The sequence below is a fragment of the Nerophis lumbriciformis genome, linkage group LG18 (genome assembly GCF_033978685.3).
Source record: "Nerophis lumbriciformis linkage group LG18, RoL_Nlum_v2.1, whole genome shotgun sequence".
In the NCBI taxonomy this organism is placed as follows: Eukaryota; Metazoa; Chordata; class Actinopteri; order Syngnathiformes; family Syngnathidae; genus Nerophis; species Nerophis lumbriciformis.
The window spans coordinates 18,638,940-18,666,845 of NC_084565.2; the positions used below are offsets into that span (position 1 = coordinate 18,638,940).

The window sequence follows — 27,906 nt, forward strand, 5'->3', positions numbered from 1 at the left end:
ACCTTGTGTTCAAGTAATGGTCACAATGTTTTGCATAGATTATTTTTTACTTTGAATGTTACATCTCGTTATTTACAGATGGTAGACATAAAACATCAACATTGGCAATGACGAGGTCTTTGAGAAATGTGTGCATGTATATGAAACTTAGTTTATTTTAATGGCAATGAGCATCAATGAAATAAGTGTACATTAGCATACAAAGAATAAACATCTAATTTGATCCTGTAAAGCATGATGCTCAATAAATAAATTGAGTAAGTTCATCTTGAGTGATAAACAGAAAATACAATAAATAATTGTTAAATTGTTTTACAAAGTGCATCAGATGAAGATTCCACAGACCAACATTGTTATGAGAAGGATGCTGGTTTTGTTAAATATTAACTATTATTGCTTGTGTAAAAAGTGTGTGCATAATGAATGTATTCAGCTGCCTCACAATGATTGCTACTCTCTATGTTGGCACAAGTTGCAACCTCAAAGTGAATCAGGTCAAAGTCATCTGCAAAATATTGAACAAACATAAAATAAGGTCAGAGTAATACTGCAGTTCCAGGTTAAAGACAGGAAATGTAAATAAGGCATCAGAGGGATGTGCAGAACAAAGATAAATAAAATAAACAGACAGGGCAGAAACAGAAAAGCCGGTCAACACGATAGCAATGTGTCATAGTCCTGGTCACAGCTTCTTACTTGGGCATCAAACTCCTCTTGCAGCTCCACGACCGAGGTTGTAGTAACTCAATGAAGGAGGGCTACAATAAAAAACAATCTTAAGAATTTGTATTTTATGACAAATCAGAAAAAATAAACAATCAAAGAGTTGACACTTCTGGTCATACCTCCTTTAGGGGACAGTAGTAGTGGGCATACCACTCTTGAGAGTATAAACAGATGATAACTCCCTGACCTAAGAAGAGCGATGTCCACATGATTATGTTCCAAATGGGACCTTTTCTTTGGTCATGGAGGACGAAGTTAAACATCACTGTGAAAAGGTGACAAGAAACACAAATTAATGCATTTTGTAATACAATTGGAAACTAGAATGTGTGTTGGCATCTTACTCCCAAAGCACATAAACAAACAAAAAAGGACTGGGTAGAAGAAGCCAAAGCAGATTGCTAGGATGTACTCGTGGACGATGGCAGACACTGTAAACACAAACAGCATGGCTGCTGGTCTGAAGCGCTTCTGGGATATCTGGAAGGAATAGTAAAAACAAGTAAGACTACAGCTTTGCATTGCTTTGTAATTTCATCATCAAAATAGCTCTCACACATCAGTACTTACGGATAGCACCAGTTAGTAAATCAAAATTAAGACAAACATTCTGGCAAAATTAAGCCACCAAAGTCACATAAAACTCATTTTACCTTACAGCAGTAGTCCCCAACCATTTTGTAACTGCGGACTGGTCAACGCTTGAAAATTTGTCCCACGGACCGGGGAGGATGGGGGGGGGGGTTATTTATTTTAATTTTTTTTGGTCATAAAAAAATACAATCATGTGTGCTTACAGACTGTATCCCTGCAGACTGTATTGATCTATATTGATATATAATGTAGGAACCAGAAATATTAATAACAGAAAGAAACAACCCTTTTGTGTGAATGAGTGTAAATGGGGGAGGGAGGTTTTTTGTGTTGGTGCACTAATTGTAAGTGTATCTTGTGTTTTTATGTTGTTTTAATAAAAAATAAAAAATAAAAATATCTATATATATATATATATATATATATATATATATATTTTTTTTTAATTTCTTGTGGGGCTCGGTACTAATCGATCCACGGACCGGTACCGGGCCACTGCCTTACAGGACCTCAGTTCAGAGCATAACAATAACAGCATTTCAAATACTGTACCGTATTTTCTGGACCATAGGGCACACCGGATCATAAGGTGCACCGCCGATGAATGGTCTATTTTTGATCTGTTTTCATATATTAGGTGCACCGGATTATAGACGCATTAAGGAGTCATATTATTTAATTTTTTTTCTAAATGGAAAACACTTCCTTGTGGTCTACATAACATGTGATGGTGGTTCTTTGGTCAAAATGTTGCATAGATTATGTTTTACAGATCATCTTCAAGTTGCTTTCTAACAGTCGCTTCCGGATACGCCGTTTTGTGGGCGGTCTTATTTACGTGGCTCACCTTCGACAGCGTCTTCTCCCCGTTATCTTTGTTGTAGCGGTGTAGCGTGCAAGGACGAGGGTGGAAGAAGTGTCAAAAGATGGCGCTAACTGTTTTAATAACATTCAGACTTTACTTAAATCAATAACGGAGCAGCATCTTCTCATCCGGAACCAACAACGCTGGAAATGTGTCCTGTGAAAAACCGTCTGACCGGAACTCTCTAATAACTAAAGTTCCTTGGGTGAATAATCAAAACTCACTACACCGGTATGTTTTAGAACTTTCATGGCGAGTTTACTGACAGATATAAGTAAGAACTTTACACTACTTTAGATTAGAAATGGCAACAGCGGAGGACGAATGTCACATAAGAAGATAGAGAAAACGAAGAAGCTTATCGACTACGGCGTCGGTGACAACACGCGTAATTTTTCTGGATTTATGCAGATCCCAAATACAGTTTAGCAGGTGCCAGAAGGTAAGAAAAGTTGCTTTTTTGCATAATATTGCGAAACAAAACGCCAGATATGTCTTACCTTATACACACACCATATATAATACTGGTATGTTTCATGCGCCGAAAATCCATCAAGCGGTGCAGCGTCATAGCTTACCAAAGTCGTACTAAAACATTTTGATAGATTTTTGAGCGCCGTGTGTAATTTCAGAAATTTTCTAATTATCACTTGATTTCAAATAACGTCCAAAGTGACATTTTAGTTATTCATGTTCACAGGGTTTCTGCAGGCATCAGCAAATCTAATTTAATTAGTTTTACTGCAACTTAATACACATTTAATGCCCATGTCTTACGGCAGACCGTTATTATATACGGCATACAATTGTCTTCATAGACAAAAATTTAAGCATTTGACAATGATAATCTTGAATAGTTGAAAAGTTTAGATCAACTGTGGCCAAATTAAGCACTAATGTAATAATAATTATAATAGTTAGAGATGTCCGATAAATGCTTTAAAATGTAATATCGGAAATTATCTGTACCGTTTTTTTTTTATTATCGGTATCGTTTATTTTTTTTTATTTTTATTAAGTCAACATAAAAAACAAGATACACTTACAATTAGTGCACCAACCCAAAAAACCTCCCTCTTCCATTTACACTTATTCACACAAAAGGGTTGTTTCTTTCTGTTATTAATATTCTGGTTCCTACATTATATATCAATATATATCAATACAGTCTGCAAGGGATACAGTCCGTAAGCACACATGAATCGTCGTGCTGCTGCTCCACTAATAGTACTAACCTTTAACAGTTAATTTTACTCATTTTCATTAATTACTAGTTTCTATGTAACTGTTTTTATATTGTTTTACTTTCTTTTTTTATTCAAGAAAATGTTTTTAATTTATCTTATTTTATTATTATTTTTAAAAAGGACCTTATCTTCACCATACCTGGTTGTCCAAATTAGGCATAATAATGTGTTAATTCCACGACTGTATATATCAGTATCGGTTGATATCGATATCGGTTGATATCAGTATCGGTAATTAAAGAGTTGGACAATATCGGAATATCGGATGTCGGCAAAAAGCTATTATCGGACATCCCTAATAATAATATAATGACTGTCTCAGAATCCTGCACAGATAGCCCAGGGGAAGTAGTGCCAGCAACCTTTTTTGTGATTTATGGAAAAACACCTTCCACGCAACCCTGAGAAAACTGATGTTTAAGTTTATATGTAGACTGCAGAGGTCTGAGAATTATCTTATTATAAAGATAACCAATCCTAAGTGTAGTTCTGTTACGTTCCAATCCTTCATGTGGAAACACTGGTATCTGTGCCTTTTATAGAATGTGTAGACGCATTTTTAAAATATATACATATTTTTTTATTGCTGCTTTTATTTATTTTATGCCTTTTACTGAATATGCACAAGCACTGTTTTAATATTATGTGATAATGCCTTTAATACTGTATTTTTATTGTTTTGTGTACTGTATGTGATTGTATGTCTACTTGGACGTTGGAGTCTGCTATAAAGCTTGATTGATTGATTGAATAACAAAGCAAGAGACATTTTCAAACGCAATAAATATATTTTTCATTCATGTAGTATTTTACCATTGTACGGTAATTGGAAGGTCAATAACTTAATGATCCTAAACAAGTAAAAAAAAAAAAACAACATAAAAATAAAACGGACTCAATTGTTGTTATCAAAAATTACACTTCAATAAATATTGAACATCTTGAAGAGCATTTTTTCCCCAATTGGAAAAACTGGTTCGGGTGGTTTGTTGTCTTTTTTTGTTGCCAATGCAATCACGGCATACTTGCTTGTTTGTCCGTGCTGATGTTGCTCATTCAGTTTGAATATGCAATATTATCACATAGGGACATTTGGTTATATCATTATCTTTTTCCCTCCTAACTTTTGTTACTGAGCAAGTGCTCCTCTCTCGTGAGTCGCCACTAGCAAGGTGATGTGCGGACATTCTGTTGCATAAGCTTGCGGTCTCGCCTGCTCGTACAGAAACAACAACTGTAGATGGCTAACAAGAGGCTTCACTCTGTTGGGTTTAATTATACTGTCAAATAAAAGTGCTCAGGTGCTGAGTGCGATGCACAGAGTGATACCTCTTGTACTCTTTGAAAGCCAGAGACGAAAAAAAGAAACACACACAAACAAATCAAGTTATCAAGTTCATTGTCATTTATCGTTCAATTAAATTACTTATTGTCCCAAGCCTACAATTGTATGATTTTTTTTTAAATTCCTCTGGACATCACATTTATTTTAAAGCCATTAAAAGGTCTTATTTTCGCAAAATCAATTTAATGACTTTTAATGACCTGTAGAAACCCTGTTTTATTTAAGTAGTGGGTTGTAAGTGTCAAGTATTAATGGTGGGCTTTTGTACAGGGCGTATTTAAGTATTATCATTAACTCTGGTTAGCTTATTTTTACATTTGTGTGACCGTAAAAATGTTACGTGTCAATAAAAGTTTTATAATTGTAGGAAAAATATAAACAAACTATAAAAAATTATGGAATAATGTCCATGAATGCACTTGACGTTATTTTCTGTGCTATTCGCTTGCTACAGTACCAAGGAAGTGTGTTTCTGGGCGAAATGTCAAGCTTGAGCGAGGAAATTCAGGCCAAAATGGGTATGATGGGAAAGTTGACTGGGAGGCGTTTAGGTCCAAGTAAAGTTTCTCTGATTCAAGTCCTCAGATATACCTTTTACTGAAAACCTTTACAGACACTTTTTATTTAAATAATTTTTTAACTAAGGCGCACTTAAAATACTTTCATTTTCTCAAAAATCCACAGTGCGCCTTATAACCCGGTGCGCCTAATGTACAGAATAATTCTGGTTGTGCTTACCGACCTCGAAGCAATTTTATTTGGTACATGGCGTAATGATAAGTGTGACCAGTGGATGATAGTCACACATAAGAGATACGTGTAGACTGCAATATGACGCCAGTAAACCCCAAAACTGCTCCATTGAAAATAAAGAATATTACACACGGCACTCAAAAATCTGTCAAAATGTTTTAGCATGACTTTGAAGCCGCACCGCTTGGTGGATTGTCGGCCCATTACGGCTACCGTAGTCAGAGATACAAGTATTACTATGGTGTGTGTATAAGGACCGCAAAATGGCACCCATTAGCAGACATATTATCTGCCGTTTTGTTTCACAATATTATGCAAAACCAACTTTTCTTACCTTCTGGTACCTGCTGATGTGTATTTGAGATCTGCATAAGTCCTGAAAATTTGCGTACTTCCGACACTGTATTCCTTGACGATGACGTAATCGATAAGCTTCTTTTTTTCCACTATCTTCTTGTCATGGGACATTCACCCTCTGCTGTTGCCATTTCTAATAAAAATTTGCGTAAAGTTCTAACTTATATCTCGCAATGGAAGCGCTAAAACATACCGGTGTAGTGAGTTTACATAATTCACCCACGGAACTTTAGTTATTAGAGAGTTCCGGTCGAACGATTTTTCACGGGACACATTTACGTTGTTGCACTAGTGAGCCACGGATGAGAAGATGCTGCTCCGTTGTTGATTTAAGTAAAGTCTGAATGTCATTAAAACAGTTAGCTCCATCTTTTGACACTTCTTCCACTCCCATCCTTGCACGCTACACCGCTACAACAAAGATGACGGAGAAAATAATAATAATAATAATAATAATGGATTAGATTTTATATAGCGCTTTTCTATTATTAGATACTCAAAGCGCTCACAGAGAAGTGAGAACCCATCATTCATTCACACCTGGTGGTGGTAAGCTACATTTGTAGCCACAGCTGTCCTGGGGTAGACTGACGGAAGTGAGGCTGACAGTTTGCGCCTACGGCCCCTCCGACCATCACCTATCATTCATTCATCATTCATTCACCAGTGTGAGCGTCACCGGGGGCAAGGGTGAAGTGTCCTGCCCAAGGACACAATGGCAGTGATTTGGATGTCAAGAGGCGGGGAGCGAACCTGCAACCCTCAGGTTTCTGGCATGGCCGCTCTACCCACTACGCCATGCCACCCCAATACGCTATCGAAGGTGAGCCACGTAAATAAGACCGCCCACAAAACGGCGCATCCTGAAGCGACTGTCAGAAAGCGGCTTGAAGATGATCTGTAAAACATAATCTATGCAACATTTTGACCAAATAACCACCATTACATGTTATGTAGACCACAAGGAAGTGTTTTCCATTTAGAAAAAAAAGAAATAAAATATGACTCCTTTTTTGGGCCCTATAATGCGCCTTATATATGAAAAAAGATCGAAAATAGACCATTCATTCATCGGCAGTGCGCCTTATAATCCGGTGCGCCCTATGGTCCAGAAAATACAGTAATTGTTCCTGAAATGTTTATTACCTCCACCAAGAGTGTTTGTATTCGCAGGGTTTGTCTTTTAGTTAGTAAACAACATAGCTCAAAAAGCTATTAGTCGATTTTGATAAAATGTTTAGAACAGTGGTTCTTAACCTTGTTGGAGGTACCGAACCCCACAAGTTTCATATGCGCATTCACCGAACCCGAACCGTAATCATAAAATTATGTTATTATATTATAGAAATACTAATAAAAAGATATATTTTACAAACAGAAAGAAACAGGAATGTACACATAATCCCATGTTTACATCTTATTGTGCAACATGTGAATGTTTTAGTGGAAACTAAATGCGATATCTGAAAGGGGTACACATTATTTCCAAAGTAGGACCCCCCACCCAGACATATAATACTAGTACACAGCTCATGAAAAACAATATGTTATAGTCATTTTAAGTGGGCCAAAACACTTATATTAGAAAATAATCTCATGGAAATGACTGTTATTTGATTACAATAATAAAACATTTAACTTGTTATTTAGTCAGGTTTGGGACAGGTGTGCTGCAAGTGTGACCACATGTGCTCCACCAAATGCTCAAGGAGTTTTTGCGTTTGCTCACACATATGGAAAATTAGAGGGAACATTGTTTGGGGGTATCCATAATACGCCGATAGGGAGAAGTTTTTATTTACACGATGAGTCGGGTGTGTCTTGACCTCCATGGCAGAGGCTCTGCCGAACCCCTGAGGCCGACTCACCGAACCCTTAGGGTTCGATCGAACCCAGGTTAAGAACCACTGGTTTAGAAAAAGTCTCATACGGGATAAGGAACAAGTGATTAGATTTTGCGGGTGACCCAGAATGCCGTCACTAAGTTGTGCCCCGCAGAGCAGCCATATTGTGCTCAGTGGTACGGCCACTGTAGGGAGGCGTGTCACTCTCCGCTGCTTGCTGCAGCCATTGTGGCGAGGCATGTCGCACACTCTTTGCACTCGGCTCAGCAGCGCAGACGGTCGCTAACTTTGCTTAGTGCTTCATTGTGGGAGATTGGGCCTGTCGGAGGTCTGTGATTCTTAAGTGTTTTTCTAGTTAAACTTGTTTTATGGTGGAACATTGTTATTTGGTACTATCTCAAATTCATTTGAGGTTTTCTTTAAATAAAACATTTGAGTTGACAAATTTCTGTGATTTGGATCACCACTTGCCATTAAGCAGTGATAGTTGGTCCTCAAGCTAAACCAGTTGACAACCACTACTTTAAAGGTTGCACTGTCCACTTTAAAAAAATTTGTATAAAACAAAAGGAACAAAAATATTTCTTAAGTGCATATTCACTGACAGACTCACCCACAAAAAGTCCCGATACACGTAGTGAAACAGCCAGTCATGGACGACCACATTCCAAGTACGGTAGTAGTTAGCAAAAGATGTTGAATTCCACCAATCCTATGATGCAAAATCATCAAAATAAGTGAGTTTGACAGCACGCACGTACGCACACATGCGCAGTAAAACAATTTTAAGAAGGTGAGCAGAAAGTGTGGCACCTTATAAAACATCCGGTCAGCAAAACGAAGCATTTCTGCGAATGCATTTAGCCAACAGTGGAGGAAAGCAAAGAACCCCAAGAAAAGAACCAGTACACCTACAAAATTTAACAACACAGAAACATTTTAATCCGTATTCTGTGCATTAAATAAAGCTGACTGAGCACGAACAAAAGCTGAAAATTATTGTGTGTCTGATCCTACCAGGCAAGATGGAGTTAAAGACACATAGCACCATGGTCCTCAGGTCAAAAAACTGAAGACTGAAGCTGCGGAACTGGGGGATACAGAGCCGCACAAACACGTAGTATGCATAAAACAGACAGCCGAGCACCTATAAGGAGGGAACCCAGTAGGTCTGGTAAGTTAAACAAGAAGGCAGTTTTATTCAAATTGAGTCAGAACTAATCCAAAAATACACCTGTAGTAAATTTGAGGCCACATAGCCCCATCTTATCATTGGGTTTCTGTGTAGAAAAACATAAGTCAATTTAGAAGCTTTCTTTTTATGAACCGTAAGTGCTGATGTTGTGTTTACCTTGGGTATTTATCACTGTAGATAAGCGTGGGTGCAAACAAAAAGTAGAGGTACTGAGAAACTTGAGGGACCACTGGGCCTGAGCCTGTAGACAACACAACAAATAGAACAAATGGTGCACACTCCTCACTGTTTCAATTACTTCATTAAGTAAACAACATTTGTGTCGCCCTGCATAGGCTGTGCTCAAAATGTTTTAGAATAAATGCATAACAGATATCCTCAAAATTGTATTCGCCTTCGACAAACGTTCAACGCTTTCTGGGATATTAGTTTCTAAGTCCCTGCAAAGACGTTTTGCTTGTTTGAGTGCAGGAGTGTATATATTCTGTCAGACAATATACCAACATTAGAAATAAACGTTGCATATAGAGATGTCCGATAATATCGGCCTGCCGATATCGGCCTATAAATGCTTTAAAATGTAATATCGGAAATTATCGCTATCGTTTTTTAAAATTATCGGTATCGTTTTTTTGTTGTTGTTTTTTTTAAAATTAAATCAACATAAAAAACACAAGATACACTTACAATTAGTGCACCAACCCAAAAAACCTCCCTCCCCCATTTACACTCATTCACACAAAAGGGTTGTTTCTTTCTGTTATTAATATTCTGGTTCCTACATTATATATCAATATATATCAATACAGTCTCCGTAGGTGTCCGTAAGCACACATGATTGTGCGTGCTGCTGGTCCACTAATAGTACTAACCTTTAACAGTTAATTTTACTCATTTTCATTAATTACTAGTTTCTATGTAACTGTTTTTATATTGTTGTACTTTCTTTTTTATTCAAGAAAATTTTTATAATTTATTTAACTTTTTTTTTATTTTTTTAAAAGGACCGTATCTTCAATATACCTGGTTGTCCAAATTAGGCATAATAATGTGTTAATTCCACGATTGTATATATCGGTATCGGTTGATATCGGTATCGGTAATTAAGAGTTGGACAATATCGGAATATCGGATATCGGCAAAAAAACCATTATCGGACATCCCTAGTTGCATAAGAAGGCAAAAGGAACACAATATACACTCACTGAACACTTCAATTCGGTTCAATTGCACATTTAGAAGTGAGCTAATACAAATGCTTTGTCACCAATTTTGTCATTAAAAAATATCATCATCAGTTATGGTTGTAACTCTCAGACAGGTACAAATGTAAGTATGTGCTTATCATTGTGATTAAAGGTGAGATAAGTGGGTAAGTGGTTTACACTTGAAAGACAGTTTTATTTAAAAAAAACAAGGATTTTATGGTCGCAAGTTTTACTCTGAACTTAAGTGTTCATTTCCATTTTAATTGTTTATGATAAAATTTGATCTGAAAAAAATAAAAATAAATCAGGCGTAAATGAGTAGAAGTTGTTTGATCTTAGAGGTTCCATTATTATTTCACATTAGAAAAACCCCTGACCTCAATATGGTGCATTGTAGTTCTATGCCACACAGGCCACAATAATATTAATTCTGATAAATTATTACTTTCCTGAATTCGTTGGTTATAAAGACTTTTAATACATGTCTTAGGGGACTTACTGGTTTTGTCTTTAGTCCAGGTCAGGACCCTTGGTACATTCTCTCTAATGTAGGAGTGGGCCTTCATCATGAGTCTCACCTGGAATGTGCACATAACAGCTATCATCAGATTATTTGGTTTACCTTATGAAAGTACTGAGACATCAGATACAGAATATACCTGCTCCATGATAATGATGAAGCATGAGGCTGGAGGCAAACTGTTCACAACTGCCATGTATGTGGGCAGAAAACCGAGGGCCAAAGCTTGGTAAAGAAGGAACATGGAGCCGTAGGCACAACTGTACAGCCTGTGATGACTGGAAGAGCTAGCTTGGCTGTGTGTCCACAGGTGGAACAGTGTGTAGGGAACCACTAAAACAGATAGGAACATACAGATCCACGTGCACACCACCAGAGGGAACTGTCCAAACGCGTAGACTAGCAAGTCAAAATCCAGCACCAGTCTGAAGAGATTGTGCATATAGTTTAGAAGATAAACTTACAGTAAAAAAATACATAATGCATGTGAACAGTTAAACCAGTCTTATTATTTTACCTGCCTTCATCAATGAAATCAACCACCAGTGTACTGAGGATAAAGAGAATGAGCAGGGCAATAAACATGTGGTAGATTGTCTGGATGTGGTTCACCTCAAACAACTCACTATGGGAATTAAAAAAAAAACAGACAAGTTACTGAAAACGGCATACTTGATTGTTTTGTTAACATCTTACACTAAGACACTAAGATGTCCTCTTACTCCAGGAGGGACCTGCGGCTAACAAACTGCTTGCCATGGCCATGAGGAGGTCTGAAATGCCTGCAAGACAGGGTAAGGAAACCTGAAATGCCTTTTCAGAGGCTTCTGTGTAAGAAAAGAGGGGATTTTATTTACTGTCTTCATTAGGTAAACCTACACAATCTACTGAGGCTCAATGCAAGAAAATACTGATGAAAACCTTTGACAGTCAGAGCTTAAAAAAAAAAGAAAAAAGATGACTCAAATGTGAGATACATCTCTCAGTATGGTAGTGTAGTTATATACCACTGTCAACAACAAACACATACAAAGTGTCAATCAAAATGTGTGTGATTGTCTTTATGAAGGAAACTTATTTGTCTGGTATTGGTGTATGTAAGGAAGTGTAGAGTGAATGAATCCTCTCAGCTGTATACCCGAGCCTGCTTCTCTCCTTGTCTGACAGAGGGGGTGAGAAGACAGCAGGCAGGGACGCAGGCTCCACACTTGCAGATTCCTCAATAAGACTGTCAATGAAGTCATTGACATGGTTGTTAACTTCACGTAACAGGTCCTTCTTCAGGTGCTGAGGAAAAATAATAGCAAGAGGAGGATCTTTTAATTAATTATAATGTCAGAAATATAGGGACAATATATAATATAGGGACTGTACAAACACATAATACACATTCTGTACATATACATTCACTGTACAAACACACATACACATACTGTACATATACATTCACTGTACAAACATACATATACACATACTGTACATATACATTCACTGTACAAACACATATACACATACTGTCCATATACATTCACTGTACAAACACATATACACATTCTGTACATATACAAGTACATATGCATACGTACACTCATGCACATAATCACGTTTCATCAAACATATATTAACGTTGCCCTAGGGTAAACTGGGTATAACACATGGCACACTGACAAAGCTTAACCTAATGTTACTATAACAATCTACAAGGTTAATGTAGGTTGCTTCTCTTTCTCCCCATCCATTTTCCTGCATTCTTTCGTATCTCAAGTTATCATTACGTATATGTATTGTTGCATTTGAACAACTGTATTGTTGATAATAAAGGTAAAGTATTGGTATTGTTCATTATCAATAAAGCTATTTCTATTGGTATTTGTATTGCTCCATTTGTAGTGTAATAATGCTCATTGTCAGTTCTGTATTATTTTTTTATTTTCGCTAACTGCTTATTTGCTATTACTTTTACCATCATATTTGTACATGTCGTATTTGCTGATGTTGCTCTATTGTTGTTGTTGTTGTTGTGTTTGCTGTTGTTGTTTTTGTCTCTCTGTCTAATCCCCCTCTTGTCCCCACAATTTCCCCCTCTGTCTTCTTTTTCCCCCTCTTTCTATCCTCTCCTGCTCCGGCCCGGCTGCACCAAATGATAACATAAATACATTTAATAAAGTCAAATACAAATAAGGCAACAAGAGAAGTATCCTACACTTCTCTTTTGTAAAGTAAATCTGAACAGCTGATATGGGCATCTACATCAACTATATGATTTGCCTGAGAAGCTGGACAGGACAAAAAAAAAAAAAAAAAAAAAAAAGAAATATAGGGACAATAGCATGTACATTGGACATGAGTACACTTTAGAGTAGTGAGTGTATAGTTGTACAGTAAGCAGTATAAATGTATAGTACTATCCACTTAAAATGACTCAAATCACTGCCATTATTGCCCAAATACCTGGTCACACAAGTCAATTCCAAGATAATCATGTCTCACCTACATTCAAACATGTAATTTTAAAATGATTGATAAGGTGTATAACCATTTCCTTTGTCGTGGTTTAAGGCTGCATGAGTGCTGCTGGCAGTTAAGAGCTGTGGTTCGTTGAGGTAAACACAAATCTGAAAATGTACTGTGACATTGTGAAGCACAACATGATCTTCCCCCTCCCTTAGGACATTTTTCCAGTTTCATTTCTATTGTATTTTCAATTGTGAGACAACACATGCAGAAACTTCAGTACAGGAAGGAAAATGCATGGTTTGTTAGAACAAAATAAGTGTAAAATGTTTGTTTCTTTTGCAGATGTTTTTTTGTTTGTACAAACGATTAAATTGCTCTCTAAAGATAATAATACCATAACTTCAGGTTGCAGAAACGTGACTCACACTTTTTAAAATGTTCCTAAGCCGCAAATCAGCTTCCACTTAAATACAAAACATTATTAATTTCGAACCTCTGATTTCATTTTCAGTTGAAGCTTATTGCTGATCACCTGCTCCACTTCAATTTTCCCTGAAAAGACAAGGAGAAATATCCATCTACAAACTGTATGTAAATATAACACTTAGAAATATACAGTACATCCATATACACATTGTGTAGTGTCTCTACATACATACATATACAGTCAGTCAGTCAGTCAGTCAGTCATGGTCAAAAGTTTACATACACAAGGACATAATGTCATGGCTGTCTTGAGTTTCCAATCATTTCTACAACTCTATCACTTTTTTGTGATAGAGTGATTGGAGCACATACTTGTTTGTCACAAAAAACATTCATGAAGTTTGGTTCTTTTATTAATTTATTATGGGTCTACTGAAAATGTGACCAAATCTGCTGGGTCAAAAGTATACATACAGCAATGTTAATATTTGGTTACATGTCCCTTGGCAAGTTTCACTGCAATAAGGCGCTTTTGGTAGCCATCCACAAGCTTCTGGCAAGCTTCTGGTTGAATTTGTGACCACGCCTCTTGACAAGATTGGTGCAGTTAAGCTAAATTTGTTGGTTTTCTGACATGTACTTGTGGTCACAAATTCAACCAGAAGCTTGCCAGAAGCTTGTGGATGGCTACCAAAAGCGCCTTATTGCAGTGAAACTTGCCAAGGGACATGTAACCAAATATTGACATTGCTGTATGTATACTTTTGACACAGCAGATTTGGTCACATTACCAGTAGACTCATAATAAATTCATAAATAACCAAACTTCGTGAATGTTTTTTGTGACCAACAAGTATGTGCTCCAATCACTCTATCACAAAAAAATAGGAGTTGTAGAAATTATTGGAAACTTTTGATCGCGACTGTAATGTATGTATATATATATATGATTGTCACACACACACTAGGTGTGGTGAAATTATTCTCTGCATTTGACCCATCACCAGCATCAAAGGTTGGAATTGGGGGTTAAATCACCAAAAATAATTCCCGGGCGCGGCCACTGCCCACTGCTCCCCTTAACTCCCAGGGGGTTATATACACACACACACACACACACACACACACACACACACACACACACACACACACACACACACACACACACACACACACACACACAACCCAAAACCAGTGAAGTTGGCAGGTTGTGTAATTCGTAAATAAAAACAGAATACAATGATTTGCAAATCCTTTACAACTTATATTCAATTGAATAGACTGCTAAGACAAGATATTTAATGTTCGAACTGAGAAACTTAATTTTTTTTTTGCAAATAATCATTAACTTATAATTTAATGGCAGCAACACATTGCAAAACAGTTGGGCATTTTTACCACTGTGTTACATGGCCTTTCCTTTTAACAACAATCAGTAAACGTTTGGGAAATGAGGAGACCAATTTTTGAAGCTTTTTGGGTGGAATTCTTTTCCATTCTTGAGTGATGTACAGCTTAGGTTGTTAAACAGTCAGGGGTCTCCGTTGTGGTATTTTAGGCTTCTTAATGCACCACACATTTCCAATGGGAAACAGGTCTGGACTACAGGCAGGGCAGTCTAGTACGCTGTTTTAACACATGCAGAATGTGGCTTGGCATTGTCTTGCTGAAATAAGCAGGGGCGTCCATGAAAAACACCATGCTTGGATGGCAACAATATTTGCTCCAAAACCTGTATGTACCTTTCAGCATTAATGGTGCCTTCACAGATGTGTAAGTTACCCATGTCTTGGGCACTAATACACCCTCATACCATCACAGATGCTGGCTTTTGAACTTTGCGCCTATAACAGTCCGGAAGGTTCTTTTTCTCTTTGGTCCGGAGTACACAACGTCCACAGTTTTCCAAAAACAATTTGAAATGTGGACTCGTCAGACCAAAGAACACTTTTCCACTTTGCATCAGTCCATCTTAGATGAGCTCAGGCCCGCGAAGCATTTCTGGGTGTTGTTGATGAATGGCTTTGGCATAGTAGCGTTTTAACTTGCACTTACAGATGTAGCGACCAACTGTAGTTACTGACAGTGGTTTTGTGAAGTGTTCCTGAGCCCATGTGGTGATGTCCTTTACACACTGATGTCACGTTTTGATGCAGTATCGCCTGAGGGATCGAAGGTCACGGCCATTGCGGCTGAAGGGGGGGTACACCCTCGACAAGTCGCAACCTCATCGCAGTGCCAACTAGGGCTGGGCAATATATCGAGTTTGTAAGATATATCGATATTTTTAAACAAGATATGAATCAAGAAAATATCGTAATATCGATATAATTTATTTCACGTTAAAATGACCTAACACCGCTTATTTGTTGTGCTCCTTGTTCTCCCCCGCTTCCCACTCCCTCTCAAAACTCCATGGACTACCAAACCCCTCCCCTTCCTCCTTCCAAGACGTGCTTGCACATATAAGAACACCCATGATTGGTTGGTTGTTTACGATGATGAGTCACGATTGGTTAAGATAAGAGAAAATCATTACGGCCAGGCCAATCAGAGACAAGATAGGGCGGGTCATGGAACCAGGAAGGGAAATCACAACAGACATCTCAAATGACGACGAGAGCGTCGTAAAAGAGAAGAGGGAATATTCAAGAGGGCGATTTATATATTTGAAAACTAGTGGAAGATGGCAGAGGGATTCTCTTAGATTTTTCTTTAAGCGATGTAGACGACGTCCAAGAAACCCACAATGAGTCTACTTGGCCACATTTTGGACAAATGTATGCGTCTGGATAAAACATTCATTTGAGTTGTTTACCATGCAAGCCCAAATCAAAACTGTTCTCGAGTTGCCAAGCCAAGCATATTTCGCACGAGAAATGCTGCCAAAAATGTATGCCGAAATGATGAAGATCATAGCCGCACAATTAAGTCAAGTCACTTACTTGGTGCTGACCAGGACCGTATGTGTGTGACAGTCCATTGCATCGTCGACTGGGAATTAAAAAGTGCCTGCCTGCAAATACATTTTTTTATCTGAGTTTGATACATTTTGAATTATTTGCACAGCTGTTTTATTTATTTTAGGTATAAAGAATATGTTTGTTTTATTTATGTTGTGTAATTCTGTGCTACTTAAACAGTTTATTTTGTGCTGTTAATCAGAATCAGAAGTACTTTATTAATACCAGAGGGTAAATTAAGATTTTCAGGACATCCCTTTCAAGAGTAGACAAACATTACAGGGAGAAAGAACAGGCTCGCTGACGGGTCTGCCAACTTCCTGCACCCCTTACAAAAAAGGTAACAAACAGGTAAAAGCTGGGGAGGGGAGGGGGGTGAGAAAAAAAAAAAAATCAGTCTAACCCTGAGCCCCTGGAGAGGGGGTCCAGTAAATACATAAAAGAGCAGAGCTGATGCAACGAGCTGACACTTCTACACAGCCACAAAATACCCAATACCCATCTTGACTAACTGGGGTAATAAAAGTGCCACTGACTGTTTAAAGTACAGTTTTTATTCAGTTTAAAGGCCTACTGAAACCCACTACTACCGACCACGCAGTCTGATAGTTTATATATCAATGATGAAATCTTAACATTGCAACACATGCCAATACGGCCGGGTTAGCTTACTAAAGTGCAATTTTAAATTTTGCGTGAAATATCCTGCTGAAAACGTCTCGGTATGATGACGTCAGCGCGTGACGTCACGGATTGTAGAGGACATTTTGGGACAGCATGGTGGCCAGCTATTAAGTCGACTGTTTTCATCGCAAAATTCCACAGTATTCTGGACATCTGTGTTGGTGAATCTTTTGCAATTTGTTCAATAAACAATGGAGACAGCAAAGAAGAAAGCTGTAGGTGGGAAGCGGTGTATTGCGGCCGACTGCAGCAACACAAACACAGCCGGTGTTTCATTGTTTACATTCCCGGAAGATGACAGTCAAGCTTTACCATTGGCCTGTGGAGAACTGGGACAACAGAGACTCTTACCAGGAGGACTTTGAGTTGGATGCGCAGAAACGGTACCGTGAGTACGCATGCAGCTGCGGCTTCCAAACATTTGATCGCTTGCCCGTACGTGCGTGCCGCTATGTGCATGTCACGTACGTAACTTTGGGGACTTTGGGGAAATATATGTGCTGTATGAACTTTGGGGAGGTGAACGGTACTTTGGGCTGTGGGATTGAGTGTGTTGTGCAGGTGTTTGAGTTGTATTGGCGAGTTATATGGACGGGAGGGGGGAGGTGTTTGTTATGCGGTATTCATTTTTGGCATATTAAATATAAGCCTGGTTGTGTTGTGGCTAATACAGTATATATATGTCTTGTGTTTATTTACTGTTTTAGTCATTCCCAGCTGAATATCAGGTCCCACCCGCCTCTCACAGCATCTTCCCTATCTGAATCGCTCCCACTGCCCTCTAGTCCTTCACTCTCACTTTCCTCATCCACAAATCTTTCATCCTCGCTCAAATTAATGGGGAAATCGTCGCTTTCTCGGTCCGAATCGCTCTCGCTGCTGGTGGCCATGATTGTAAACAATGTGCGGATGTGAGGAGCTTCACAACCTGTGACGTCATGCGCATATCGTCTGCTACTTCCGGTACAGGCAAGGCTTTTTTATCAGCGACCAAAAGTTGGGAACTTTATCGTCGATGTTCTCTACTAAATCCTTTCAGCAAAAATATGGCAATATCGCAAAATTATCAAGTATGACACATAGAATGGACCTGCTATCCCCGTTTAAATAAGAAAATCGCATTTCAGTAGGCCTTTAATTTCAGTGAATCACGCTCAAAAATGTATATCTTTATATGTATACTTTCACCGGAAAATATATTAAGATATACAGTATATCAATTATCGAGTTTAAGTAAAAATTAAAGAGATATACTTTTCCGTCTATATCGCCCAGCCCTAGTGCCAACACAGAGAGACAACATTCACACTCACATTCACACACTAGGCATAAGACTCTTAATTCCATCAAAAAGTGGTATGTCTAACTTATTCACATAATCTAATAGGAGGTGTCCAAACAGAAGCCTGTTTAATTCGAAATCACAGTATTGTAGTTGTAAAAGTCAGGTGGGGGAACTGGAAGAAATGTTATTTGCACAAATAATGTATGAGAAAAGTAATACCGTATTTTTCGGACTACGAAGGCACACTTAAAATCCTTTCATTTTCTCAAAAATTAACAGTGCGCCTTTCAAACCGGTACGCCTAATGTACAGAAAAATTCTGGTTGTGCTTACCGAACTCAAAGATATTTTATTTTGTACATGGTGTAATGATAATTGTGACCAGTAGATGGCAGTCACACATAACAGATACGTCTAGACTGCAAGATGAGGCCAGTAAACAACCCCAAAACTTTAAATGTTCCATTGAGAATATAGAACGTTAAACACGGCGCTCAAAAATCTGTCAAAATGTTTTAGTGTGACTGTGGTAAGCTATGAAGCCACACCGCTTGATGGATTGTGGGAGCATTACGGCTACCGTAGTCAGGGTATTATTATGGTGTTTTTATGAGGACCGCAAAATGGCACCCATTAGCAGACATATTATCTGGCGTTTTGTCATGCAATATTACCGTATGCAAAAACAACTTTTCTTACCTTATGGTAGGGCTGGGCAATATTGGCTTTTATTAATATCTCGATATTTTTAGGCCATATCGCGATATACATCTCGATGTTTTGCCTTAGCCTTGAATGAACACTCGATGCATATAATAGGGCGCATTAAAAGGAGTCATATTATTATTATTTTTCTAAATCGAAAACACTTCCTTGTGGTCTACATAACATGTAATGGTGGTTCTCTGGTCAAAATGTTGCATAGATGATGTTTATGGGGCCATGTCCTTTGCTATGTAATAAGTTACTGCGGACGTTATCTCCTTGTGTTTGTGACTATGTTTTTCATATGGTGTTGATCTGTAAATGGAAGACGTCAGGCTCATTTGTCAGTGCAGGTTGTTTCGGCATTTTTTTGGGTGTGGCACCGGGCGGAGATGTTAACGTGCGGAGTTTCAAGCACTCTTCATTATCTCGTGGGTGACTTTTTAAATGAAAGAACAAATTAGTAGTGCTGCTACCAATGTTCCCTTTAATCAAGGGTAGGGAACCTATGGCTCTAGAGCCAGATGTGGCTCTTTTGATGACTGCATCTGGCTCTCAGATAAATCTTAGCTGACATTGCTTAACACGATAAGTAATGAATAATTCAGCTGGTAATCACAGTGTTAAAAATAACGTTCAAAATATAAAACATTCTCATTCATTTTAATCCATCCATCAGTTTTCTACCGCACCTGTTCAAGAAGTCGCATTAATGGTAAGAAGTATTTTATTTATTATTGGTTAGCTTCAGAATAACAATGTTATTAAAAATAATAAGAAAATTATTATACTCTAAAAATGTTGGTCTTACTTAAAAATGCACGCATTTAGTAGTATTCAATGTTAAAAAAATATTATATGGCTCTCACGGAAATACATTTTAAAAAATTTGGCTTTCAGGGCTCTCTCAGCCAAAAAGGTTCCCGACCCCTGCTCCAATTGTGCATGTGTCTGAGCAAACACAAAAACTCCCTGAGCATTCAGTGAACTTCACGCGTGGCAATACCAGCAGCACACCTGTCTCAAACCCATCCATCCATCCATCCATCCATTTTCTACCGCTTATTTCCTTTGGAGTCGCGGGGGGTGCTGGAGCCTATCTCAGCTACCATCGGGCGGAAGGCGGGGTACACCCTGGATGAGTCGCCACCTCATCGCGGGGCCAACACAGATAGACAGACAACATTCACACTCACATTCACACACTACGGCCAATTTAGTGTTGCCAATCAACCTATCCCCAGGTGCATGTCTTTGGAGGCGGGAGGAAGCCGGAGTACCCGGAGGGAACCCACGCAGTCACGGGGAGGACATGCAAACTCCAAACAGAAAGATCCCGAGCCCGGGATTGAACCCAAGACTACTCAGGACCTTCGTATTGTGAGGCAGATGCACTAACCCCTCTTCCACCGTGCTGCCCCTGTCTCAAACCAATCTTTTATAATAACACTCAAATGAGAGGAGTCATTTTCATTCAATTATTTTGTAATATTAGTGATTTGGCCCACTTGTAATGAAAATAAAAGAAATCTTGTTTTTCATAAGCTATGGATTAGTATTGTACAATGTGTCTGGGTGGGGGTCCTGCTTTGGAAATCATTTGTACCCCTTTCAGAGATCACATTTAGTTGCCCTTAAACATCCTCATGTTGCACAATGAAATGTAAGCATAGGATGAAGCATTCCTGTAACTTTCTCTAGTAACAGCATTCCATGATTAATATAAATAAATTAATATTAATAATAAATGACAGTAGAATAAGCACACGTATAACTGAGGAGTCATAGTGTAACTTTGTGTGGTGTTTGAGTTGTCCGACTTTTTGTGTGGCCTTAAACGCACCAGTGGCTTAGTGGTATGCGTGTTGGTGACAGATGACAAGTTGGTTTTGGCCTGGTTTGTACGGCAGAAAATTACTAGTTTTTCGAGATAAAAGTTTTTTACTCATGTTTTTGGTGTGGTTATGGCCGAATATAAACAGTTTTGCTCAATAAAGTGATCGATATAATTCCTGTCCTCGAAGCATCTCGATAGACGCTACAATAATTAAACGGTGTTCAATTGAACGGTGTTGACGAACACCGTTAGAGCCGCTTGTTGTCACTGTCACTCAGAGTTGCATTGCAAATTATATACAGAAAAGTGTTTATTTTGTTTAGAATTCAGATGGGATTTGATTTGGTGCGCGGCATATATTTGCTGTGCGCAGAGGACGCTTGAGCAGTGCGCAATTGCGCAGGCGCGCACCGTAGAGGGAACGTTGGCTGCTACCTTTTGTAGCAACGCTTCTGCTGCATACTTTGCATATTACTGTTGTCTGCTGAATATCTTCCCGCTTGACAGTATGTGACGTATGGAAGAAGGTGCGCTTGTTTTAGCCCCTGTGAGAAGGAGAGACTAGAAAGAGTGAGAAACGCCTGTAGTGTAATGCCCGCAGCTAAAAGGAACTGCGTGACAACGTATACTCCAATAGCACGATATCACGATATAATCATTTTCTATATCGCACAGAGGCAAACCCGCGATGTATCGAGTATATCGATATATCGCTCAGCCCTACCTTATGGTGCCTGCTGATCTGTATTTAGGATCTGTATAAATCCTGAAAATGTGCGCGCGTCCGCCATTGTAGTCCGTGATAACACCATAGTCGATAAGCTTCTTCTTTTTCTCTATCTTCTTGTTATGGGTCATTCATCCTCCGCTGTTGCCATTTCTAATATAAAGTATAGCGTAAAGTTGTTACCTATATCTGTCAGTAGACTCACTATGAAAGCGCTAAAAACTACCGGTATAGTGAGTTTACATTATTCACCCATGGAACTTTAGTTATTAGAAAGTCCCGGTCGGACGGTTTTTAACGGGACACATTTCCGGCGTTGTTGCACTAGTGAGCCACGGATGAGAAGATGCTGCTCCGTTATTGATTTAAGTAAAGTCTGAATGTCATTAAAACAGTTAGCACTTCTTCCACACCCGTCCTTGCACGCTACACCGCTACAACAAAGATGACGGGGAGAAGACGCTGTCGAAGGTGAGCCACGTAAATAAGACCGCCCACAAAACGGCGCATTCTGAAGCGACTGTCAGAAAGCGACTTCAAGAGGATCTGTAAAACATAATCTATGCAACATTTTGACCAAATAACCACTATTACATGTTATGTAGACCACAAAGAAGTGTTTTAAATGTAGAAAACACATTATAATATGAGTCATTTAATGAGCCTTATGATCCGGTATGAAAATAGGCCTGAATAGACCTTTTTTCCAAGATGGCAGGAGCACTTTGCTCTTGTGTCATCCTTTTGTGGACCTGATGTTTTCATGTGTTTTTTTTGCCTTTTGGTTCGGGACCCTTTGGGACTGCGTGACAAGGGTGGCACTTTCGTGACTTCTGCTGTGCTTTTTTGTGAACTTCTGAATCTGCCTCCCGGGAGCCTTTTGGCCATGGAGACCAGCTGCTGGGTCTCTGCCACCCCAGAGTCAGTTTGGAGAGACTGGAGGAGAGGAGATGTGGATGAAGAGACAGCGCCAGCTCTGCAGCCCTGAGTGCCGGGACGGACGAGCTTCCCAGTGTCTTGACTGAATGAGCGGGTATCGGACACCTCAGTCTCCTTAGACGCATCCTCGCTCATCCATGCGGACTGGACACTGGCCGAGAGTTGGTGGGCGGCCGAGGGTGGAGGCGGCTCGCTTGGTTGCTTTGTTGGGTCTCCTCCTGTCTCTGGCCATGCTCGCCCCACCCCAGCAGACGATGGCGTGCAACACCACAGAGGCCACCAGTGTACATGTTTTTTTTGTTTTTTTTACTTTTGTAGCTGTATGCAGAAATGGCTTGTTGCATCAGCTCTGCTCTTTTAATGCCCTTTGTGTTATTTGATGTTTCCCTCTTACACACGTTTGTGTGTGCTATGGCTGTGAATTTTTTTTTTTCTTCCTTGGCCTCAGTCTGGACCTAAGTACATGTCAAACTACTTCCTTAACGTAAATGACCGCCATAACCACAACACCAGGGGGAGCTCCACTAACCATGTTAAACCCAGATTCCGATCTAACAAAGGTCTTAACTCATTCTCTTTCTATGCCACATCAACGTGGAATGCACTCCCAACAGGTATAAAAGAAAGTGCATCTCAATCCTCCTTCAAAACCGCAATAAAAGTACACCTTCAGGCAATTTCAACCCTAAACTAACATTCTCCCCAGATTGTTAAGAATCAAATGTAAACAATCAAATGTAGATACTTTTTCTTATGCTTTCTGATCTCTCTCTCTCTCTATGTCCACTACTTGCTGTACATATCCTACCAAGTCAGACCTACACTGTTTCAATATCCATTTCTCGGTTCTCAATTGTTGATGACTGATGATAACAACCAAACCTACCCCCCCACCCTATCCACACCCCGGATTGTAAATAATGTAAATAATTCAATGTATATACCCTGATGATTATCTTGTGTGATGACAGTATATATCTGTATCATGAATCAATTTAAGTGGACCCCAACTTAAACAAGTTGAAAAACTTATTCTGGTGTTACCATTTAGTGGTCAATTGTACGGAATATGTACTTCACTGTGCAATCTACTAATAAAAGTCTCAATCAATCAATCAATCAATCAATCAAAACTTTAACATTTTCAAGATGATATATTTTTTTACAATTTCAGACGCCACTGTCAAGAAGCTCAAATTCAACACTTTTTAGAAGCTTATTTGTAATTGACCCAGGTCCTCCTGAATGACATCATTGTCTAACTTGCCAACCTTGAGACCTACAAATTCGGGGGGGGGGGGGGGGGGGGGGAGGGGAAGAGTACATTCATAGCTAGAATTCACTTAAATTCAAGTATTTCTTATATATACACACACAGGTAAAAGCCAGTAAATTAGAATATTTTGAAAAACTTGATTTATTTCAGTAATTGCATTCAAAAGGTGTAACTTGTACATTATATTTATTCATTGCACACAGACTGATGCATTCAAATGTTTATTTCATTTAATTTTGATGATTTGAAGTGGCAACAAATGAAAATCCAAAATTCCGTGTGTCACAAAATTAGAATATTACTTAAGGCTAATACAAAAAAGGGATTTTTAGAAATGTTGGCCAACTGAAAAGTATGAAAATGAAAAATATGAGCATGTACAATACTCAATACTTGGTTGGAGCTCCTTTTGCCTCAATTACTGCGTTAATGCGGCGTGGCATGGAGTCGATGAGTTTCTGGCACTGCTCAGGTGTTATGAGAGCCCAGGTTGCTCTGATAGTGGCCTTCAACTCTTCTGCGTTTTTGGGTCTGGCATTCTGCATCTTCCTTTTCACAATACCCCACAGATTTTCTATGGGGCTAAGGTCAGGGGAGTTGGCGGGCCAATTTAGAACAGAAATACCATGGTCCGTAAACCAGGCACGGGTAGATTTTGCGCTGTGTGCAGGCGCCAAGTCCTGTTGGAACTTGAAATCTCCATCTCCATAGAGCAGGTCAGCAGCAGGAAGCAGCAGGAAGCATGAAGTGCTCTAAAACTTGCTGGTAGACGGCTGCGTTGACCCTGGATCTCAGGAAACAGAGTGGACCGACACCAGCAGATGACATGGCACCCCAAACCATCACCCAACCATGCAAATTTTGCATTTCCTTTGGAAATCGAGGTCCCAGAGTCTGGAGGAAGACAAGAGAGGCACAGGATCCACGTTGCCTGAAGTCTAGTGTAAAGTTTCCACCATCAGCGATGGTTTGGGGTGCCATGTCATCTGCTGGTGTCGGTCCACTCTGTTTCCTGAGATCCAGGGTCAACGCAGCCGTCTACCAGCAAGTTTTAGAGCACTTCATGCTTCCTGCTGCTGACCTGCTCTATGGAGATGGAGATTTCAAGTTCCAACAGGACTTGGCGCCTGCACACAGCGCAAAATCTACCCGTGCCTGGTTTACGGACCATGGTATTTCTGTTCTAAATTGGCCCGCCAACTCCCCTGACCTTAGCCCCATAGAAAATCTGTGGGGTATTGTGAAAAGGAAGATGCAGAATGCCAGACCCAAAAACGCAGAAGAGTTGAAGGCCACTATCAGAGCAACCTGGGCTCTCATAACACCTGAGCAGTGCCAGAAACTCATCGACTCCATGCCACGCCGCATTAACGCAGTAATTGAGGCAAAAGGAGCTCCAACCAAGTATTGAGTATTGTACATGCTCATATTTTTCATTTTCATACTTTTCAGTTGGCCAACATTTCTAAAAATCCCTTTTTTGTATTAGCCTTAAGTAATATTCTAATTTTGTGACACACGGAATTTTGGATTTTCATTTGTTGCCACTTCAAATCATCAAAATTAAATGAAATAAACATTTGAATGCATCAGTCTGTGTGCAATGAATAAATATAATGTACAAGTTACACCTTTTGAATGCAATTACTGAAATAAATCAAGTTTTTCAAAATATTCTAATTTACTGGCTTTTACCTGTATATATATATAGACTTTTGACAAGAACAAGAAAGTTTGATCATATTACGCCTATACTGGCTCACCTGCACTGGCTTCCTGTGCACTTAAGATGCGACTTTAAGGTTTTACTAATTACGTATAAAATACTACACGGTCTAGCTCCAGCCTATCTTGCCGATTGTATTGTACCATATGTCCCGGCAAGAAATCTGCGTTCAAAGAACTCCGGCTTATTAGTGATTCCCAGAGCCCAAAAAAAGTCTGCGGGCTGTAGAGCGTTTTCTATTCGGGCTCCAGCACTATGGAATGCCCTCCCGGTAACAGTTAGAGATGCTACCTCAGTAGAAACATTTAAGTCCCATCTCAAAACTCATTTGTATACTCTAGCCTTTGAATAGCCCCCCTTTTTTTAGACCAGTTGATCTGCCGTTTCTTTTCTTTTCTCCTCTGCTCCCCCCTATCCCTTGTGGAAGGGGAGACACACAGATCCGGTGGCCATGGATGGGGTCCTGGCTGTCCTGGGTCGGGACCCGGGGTGGACCGCTCGCCTGTATATCGGTTGGGAACATCTCTGCGCTGCTGACCCGTCTCCGCTCGGGATGGTTTCCTGCTGACCCCCACTGTGGACTGGACTCTTACTGTTATGCTGGATCCACTATGGACTGGACTCTCACAATATTATGTTAGACCCACTCGACATCCATTGCATTCGGTCTCCCTAGAGGGGGGGGGTTACCCACATATGCGGTCCTCTCCAAGGTTTCTCATAGTCATTCACATCGACGTCCCACTGGGGTGAGTTTTTCCTTGCCCTTATGTGGGCTATACCGAGGATGTCGTTGTGGCTTGTGCAGCCCTTTGAGACACTTGTGATTTAGGGCTATATAAATAAACATTGATTGATTGATTGATTGATATATATATAAAATAAATACTTGACTTTCAATGAATTCTAGCTAGCTATATATATATATATATATATATATATATATATATATATATATAAATAAATTAAATAAAATACTTGAATTTCAGTGTTCATTTATTTACACATATGCACACATAACACTCCTCTCTACTCATTGTTGTATTTGAAAGTGCAATGCTTTGCAGCCAGTAGCACAGCCTTTGAAGGAGCATAGGTATGTGCTGTGTAATATTCTGGGTTGGAGTCAATAACCAGGCGAGGTGATGAAGTTACGTCTCTTTACTTCATACTTCAGAACAGACTCCCACACTTTTTGCCGTCAGGGTGCCCAATACAACGTAAACCGTTGGCCAACAAAAAAGTAACCACAGAACACTATGGTTACTTTTTAAACCGTTGGCCAACGGTTTACATTGTATTGCGCACCTTGACAGCAAGTGTGGGAGTCGGTTCTGAAGTATGAAGTAAATGCGGACGTGACGAGAGGCTGTCCTCACTCAGGTCCGCACGGACCTGGAGGGGGCATGCCTTAAGTCTGGCTGGAAATCGGGAGAAATTCGGGAGAATGGTTGTCCTGGGAAATTTTCGGGAGAGCCACTGAAATTCGGGAGTCTCCCGGAAAATTCTGGAGGGTTGGCAAGTATGATCATTGTAAATCTGTCAACACCATGTCAGCGCTCTTCATAAAAAAGGTGTTAACAGGGTGTTCTGCGTTTTCAAGAGAAAAAAACTAACAAACCTCTAATAAAAAGGCCCCACAAATGTTAATACGTTTTTTTTTGTTGCTTTTACCATTACTAGTGACGTGAATATCACCAATGAGCTGGTGGCCGTGGTTCCCAAGACTACATCCGCCATTCTGAGGGCAATCCGGGCCAGAGACTGTGGACACTGCCGTAACGTTCCGGCGACGGCCACTGCCGCCCCCATTTTCCATCCTACAAAGCAAACAAAAAGATACATTTTGACATAGTTTATCTCACAACTCTATGGACAACAATGAACAAGACACACAGACGAGCCCAGTATGACAAGTGAATCAGTCTCACGTGATTCTGAATTGATAGGAATTCCACTAAATTAGGCGCCTAATATCCATTTCACCACAACTCTTTCAATCACTGTCAGCCATATTTGATTACCGTGTATAAGATAGCCAAATTGTGACAGTTGAAAGACAAATAAATAAAACACTCACTTTTTAATATCTGGGGAGTAAAAGCAGTCCTAACCGCCGGTGTTCACTCCCACTTCCACGCCGACAGTCAGTCAGTGCACGCAACTTGACGTCTTCTAATAATCACACAAAAAAAGAGCAGCTGCCTTAAACTTCCATCGTGTCAAC

At 39.5% G+C, this 27,906-nt stretch overlaps 1 protein-coding gene across 2 annotated transcripts; it reads right to left on the minus strand.

Annotated features, from left to right (window-relative positions):
- Positions 1-27,906, minus strand: soat1 (sterol O-acyltransferase 1). 2 transcript variants are annotated; one of them, XM_061977781.1, is made up of 17 exons: positions 27,760-27,906; positions 27,354-27,499; positions 13,605-13,663; positions 11,793-11,941; positions 11,377-11,436; positions 11,172-11,279; positions 10,794-11,079; positions 10,634-10,712; positions 9,083-9,167; positions 8,966-9,011; positions 8,749-8,878; positions 8,545-8,642; positions 8,345-8,443; positions 1,071-1,206; positions 846-991; positions 697-758; positions 1-505 (listed from the first exon to the last, which is right to left on the minus strand). In XM_061977781.1, the coding sequence occupies exons 2-17, from the start codon at positions 27,496-27,498 to the stop codon at positions 502-504; spliced, it is 1,692 nt and encodes a 563-aa protein (XP_061833765.1). In that variant the 5' UTR covers position 27,499; positions 27,760-27,906; the 3' UTR covers positions 1-501. The 2 variants fall into 2 exon arrangements, with proteins under 2 accessions (XP_061833765.1, XP_061833766.1); XM_061977782.1 differs by lacking the exon at positions 13,605-13,663.